The sequence below is a fragment of the Vigna umbellata genome, chromosome 1 (genome assembly GCF_029865625.1).
Source record: "Vigna umbellata cultivar VRB3 chromosome 1, Vumbellata_1.0, whole genome shotgun sequence".
In the NCBI taxonomy this organism is placed as follows: domain Eukaryota; kingdom Viridiplantae; phylum Streptophyta; class Magnoliopsida; order Fabales; family Fabaceae; genus Vigna; species Vigna umbellata.
This window is the reverse complement of record NC_142165.1, coordinates 100248287-100253671: the sequence shown is the minus strand read 5'-3', so window position 1 is coordinate 100253671 and position 5385 is coordinate 100248287. Positions and strand designations below refer to the sequence as shown.

Below are 5385 nucleotides of genomic sequence, written 5' to 3'. Positions count from 1 at the left end.
TAAAAAAATAAAAAGGATGCAAGATACAAAATAATTCTGTTCGATGTTACACATAGTCTGTCTTGTATCTGAATAGTCCAATTCCACTTGATTTGCAAGTGACTAAGATGAAAGGAGTTGATTATCAATGATGCATTGACTTGTCTTGTTAGAAAAAGTTTGGCTTCTTGTGCTGGGTTCGAATACAGTACCGATGTCTGGTGCATTATTTTGAGTTATCAGATTTGGGGAAAAAGTTCCTAACTTATGTATGACTTTGAAATAATAAAACCGTCCCAATAAAACAAAAGAGCAGAGGAGAGGATCGAAAGAAAAAGAATTGAAAAACAAAATGTATGAATTAACAGCTCAAATTTTGTTGTTTTTTGCTTACCCGTGACCCTTCCATCGGGGTACACAATTCTGTACTTTTCACGAGCGATTGTATAACGTAAAGGTTGAGAAACTGTAACGCAAGAAATATTGATTCAACGATATATTTTAATATTGAGCGTAGCAATTTCAAAGTAATTAAATTTAGACGGAGAAAAGAAAGAGAGAGAGTGAAGAATAGAAAATAATGAGAAAAGAAAAGGGCCAAAAATTCATTACAAAATTACAAATCCCTGTAAAAAAAAATGAAGGAAAATATACAGAGGATAGATAAGTGAAGAGAAGCAGGAGGTCTGCAGGAAATTGTTAGGCATGTACTGGTTTTAGTCCTATAACTGAAAGCGGTAGGCAGGTAGATTGCAATTGGCAAAAGACACTTGGCCAAGAAGCAAAGGAAAGCTGAGATGGTAGAGTCAGTAGGTCGAGGAGAGGATGAATAAATTTAAAAAGAAGAAAAAAAAAAAAAAAAAAAAAGAGGAAAGTGGTGGTTTGGTCCGTGAGCCGAAGAAGGCAGCTATACAGTTGCGTTGAGAAGAGTAGGAGGAGGAGGAGAGGAGGAGGATGGTTGAGGAGGCGGAGGAGTGGAGAAACGTTGGAAAATGATTGGTGCGCCGTACTGAGGGTAGAGTAGCATGAGGACCGTTGGTGCGTGCTGATAACTAGGGGCCAACCTGAAACTAAAACGCTGCAGTATGATTGCGAGGGCCAGTTTGGTTTGTAGCACTGCCAGGTTTTGTCCTATGCATGTGCGCACACCCACTCCAAAGGGTATGAAGGCCAGAGGATGGTTCGCGGCGCGGGCCACCCCCTGGCTGAAACGCCCAGGATTGAACTCGTTCGCATCGTTTCCCCATATGGCCTGATCGTGATGAACGGCCAGGATTGGAACCAGCAGTTCCGTCCCACGTGGTATCTTGTACCCCCCCAACTCCACGTCCGTCTTGGCACGTCTGATTGTGGCGATCGTCGGCGGGTACAGCCTTAGCGACTCGTTCACAATCATGCTCACCTGCACCACATGACACCGAAAAGACGTTATTGGCGGTTGTTGGAGCAGATGTTCCCTGGAGAAGGGGTCATGGATGAGGGGAAACAGACAAAGGAAGATTTTTGTGCATTTGGGTGTCCAGATAATAACAACGATAATAGCATTCCCATTTGCTTACCGTCCTCAGCTTTGCGACATGGTCTTTGGTCGGAAGGTCACGTGATCCACACATCTTCAGAACCTCCTCACGTGCCCGTACCTGCCACTGTGGGTGCATAGCTAGGAGAATGGTCGTCCACGTCAGCAGGTTGGATGTGGTCTGTTTCCCTGCAAAGAAAAAGCTCTTGCACTCTTCCACAATGTCATCCACTGTCACATTCGTCGAATTCGTGTTGGACGCCTCAATCATTAGCCCCAACAAATCCTTCGCCCCCTTCTCCACCACCTTCTCCGAATTCTCCCTCCGTCGCTCTATCAGTTTCACCAGCGATTTCTTTATCTCCTTCTCCAACTTCCACGACTTTATGTTCCTCCTTGTGGGTACAAATCTGCACATACCCATTTCCAATTAATTCACAAATCCCACCGCACTCACTCTCTTAAATGGATATTAATCGATGATTACCTGTAACCTGGAATGAATACTTTCTGGAAGGCGTCGGCAGCCAAGTCCATCTGCTGACCCTGTAACCGGAAAATGGCTTTCCCGTCTTCGTAGCTGCTTCCGAATGCCGTCCTCGTAATCACGTCTTCTGTCAGCCTCTGAAACCACTCCGAAACTTCGATTTCCACCTCACCCTTCTCACCCATTGCCGACCACTTTTCCAACATCTCAACCACGCTTGTAGCCATCACCGGTATCAACAACTAATTAAAAAAAAACGTGTATCTTTAGACACCCAAATCTCATTTATTTATTTATATATATATATATATATATATATATATATATATATATATATATATATATATATATATATATTTATATAAACGATTCAGTATCCATATACGTGTTTTAATAATAATATTAACAATGGGGCTGGTTAGGGCTTAATTAATTACTTTTAGATTCTCCATGTGAAAAGTGGGAGAGATAATCCTTCGATGGTGAGCCCATTTTTCTCCTTTGAGGCTGAGGAGGCCATCGCCTTCCAGCTGCTTCACGAGGGGTGGAGCTTCGTTTTTCTCGTAAAATTCTGACTTGGATGTGAAGATTTCCCGGATGAGGTCTGGATCAGAGACGGTGAGACGAACGGTGGGTCCAAACCAAACTAGGAATGTTGCACCTGGATAAAAAAGTACTATTAATTAATAATTAAGTGATTGATGAGTGAGTGATAATATTAAAATTACTAATTTTTGGTTTATTAGGATGTGGGTAGGATTTGGAAAGGGGTGATTAAAAAAGAAGGGTGAGGTGAAATGGGGATTGATTTTTAACACAAAGTTGGAAGTAGCACAGTCCCGCAAGTAGTAAGTGTGGAGTTTGCAAAAGAGGAAGGAGCAGGAAACATGACAGCCATTAGTTTCAGAGGGGGCATGGATAGTGTAGTGTAGACCCTACAGCACAGAGACATTGAGAGAGATAACAGGAGGTGGGAAGAAGACAAGTCAATTTTAAAACGGTTACCAAACATATACAACAACATTGTCACATTTCAATTCCTCCCTACAAAAACAAAACAAAGAGGACAATGGAAAAGCAGATGACAACTCCGCAATGCCAACAGAGTGCACTTACACATCATAAAAATTATTACCACTGTATACATTCACGGCACTCAGTCAACAAGCTAGATATATGTTTGTGTGTGTATTCTTCTTTTTAATAGTGAAACGAAGTTAAGAATATGGACAATGTTTGTATTACTGACATCCTTACAGAGGACGCAGTCAGTGGGAAACAAATGTCTGATTACATTGCACATCAAGCCCAAGGGTTGTTGGATTCTGAGGCAGGAAAGGATTGAGTGAAGGAAGGAGGGGAGTGATCGAGAAAGAAGGGAAAGGGAGAAAAGAAGGAGGAGGTAGGTGGCGTCAAACCTTTGAACTTGAAGACGATGCATCAAAGGGCAGGGAAAGGAAGAAAGCGAGAAAAAGAAAGGGGAGAAAGTTTAAAAAGGAAGCAGGCTAAAATTGTGATGGAAGTAACAGAGAAGAAGAAGAAGAAGTGCAGCATTGAAATTGAGAAATGAAAAAAAGAGAATGTATACCATAAATTTTCTTCCAGTGATGGTAGAAGGAAAGGACTCTGGGGAGAATGTTGTGGGAGAAAGGCATGGGTTTGGAGGAGGCCTTCAACATCATGGCGACAAGTTCCTTAACGTTGCCAATGAAGAAACGATAAGGGGGTCCTCGGATGCCTTGCTTGGAGAAGTGACCTTGAATTTTTCTGGGTCGCCACCAGAGGAGGACGGTGAGCTTGAGGAGGAAGAGAAGGAAGAGGAAGGAGAGGGAGGAGAAGAGGGCGTCCATAATAAATGGTATGGTTTTTGTAGTTGAGAGAAGACAAGAAGAGGGAAAATGTTGCTTGGTTGGTTTCTGTATCTCCTTGGTGTGGACACAGCACACACAGCACACACAGCACACAGACACAGTGGTGCAGAGAGAGCAGGGTCTGGGTTGGGTTTGCTTCTTATCTGCTTTGTTATGTTGGTTGTTAGTGGCTTGGCTTTTTAATACTAGAGTGAAGGACATGGACAGAGAGAGAGAGAGATGAGTTAAACCAAGGCCAACGCCGTAGGGGCCGCCACTCCAATTCTAAGGGTCAACCAATGTGAACCTTATTTTAAACATAACAAGACCATGTTGCCCTTCTTCTCTTTTGGATTTTAGCACTCCACATCCATCTTTTTCTTATTTTCCATCATCCTTTTTTTATTTACATCTTTCTTCTACTCCTACCACCATTTCTCTCTTTAGCTTCCAACATTTTTTTCAACCTTCCTAATCATTCTCCTTCACGCTCCCAACACATCCAACATCCTTAATTTACAAATTAAATCAAAACCAAATTTACTCATAATTACTTCTCACTACAAATTTCTACATTTCCATGCCAATTGCATTCTAAATCAACCACTTTTGTCTTCTTTTTTCTGCCAAACACCTACTTAAAAAGTCTACATTCTTCTTCCATTCAAAATCAAAATATATTATTATATTGTAACTTTAGATGATATTTCAACATTTTCTTTTCTTTTCTTACTCAAACATACTACTCTTGTCCCGGCGTATTGATAAATAGAATGTCGACTTACTTTAAACACGTTTATTCTTCAAACCTGAAAAAGAGGGTAATGATGGATACAATTTTAGCATGACCAAATTCTATTATTAAAAGATTAATTAAAAATTTTCAGATACGAATATAAAATTATTTAAAATTTTCATATAAATATAAAAAAATTATTACATATATATGTGTGTGTAATATGAAGCAAATCTATTTAATAATATAAGAAAATTCTAATACAATTAACTATGATCAAATAAAATTCATTGAGAGAATAAATAATGGTATAAGACAGAAAATTAGAAATCAGAACCTTAATTTTAGTTATAAAAAAACTATAAGATTAAGAAAATACAAAAATAGCAAAAGAGGTTATTTTATCCATTGGCTAAAAAATTGATATCTTTGTCTCAATAATATCAATTTTAGGTTCAATGTTTATTTTAAAATTATATTTCCTACCTTAATCTTCGTATTTGAAAACAAATATTCAAAAACTTAAGAAATCATCATAATTTAAACTATTTACTATAAATCTAAAATATTATTTATGATTTATGTATTTTAAGGAGTTTATTTATTATAAATTTTAATTCTAATATAATTTAAAATATTCACATATTATTAAATTTGATTATACAAAATATTTCATTTGTTAAGAAATTAACACATCAGTTAATTGAAATATCACCAAGCGTACATAAGTTGAGAATTTTAAACCTGAACCCAAAACGATGCAATTAGATATTGGATATTTATAAATCTGATAAAGAAAAACTTTATAGCACTT

General features: G+C 38.4%; 1 protein-coding gene across 1 annotated transcript; it reads right to left on the bottom strand.

Moving 5' to 3' along the window:
* Nucleotides 1–557: 557 nt before the first annotated feature.
* On the bottom strand, nt 558–4176 carry LOC124834061 (cytochrome P450 734A1-like). The gene is made up of 5 exons (XM_047308658.2): nt 3574–4176; nt 2423–2646; nt 1986–2227; nt 1539–1908; nt 558–1381 (listed from the first exon to the last, which is right to left on the bottom strand). Exons 1-5 carry the CDS (start codon nt 4055–4057, stop codon nt 887–889), a joined length of 1815 nt encoding a protein of 604 aa, XP_047164614.1. The 5' UTR covers nt 4058–4176; the 3' UTR covers nt 558–886.
* Between the last annotated feature and the right edge of the window lie 1209 nt (nt 4177–5385).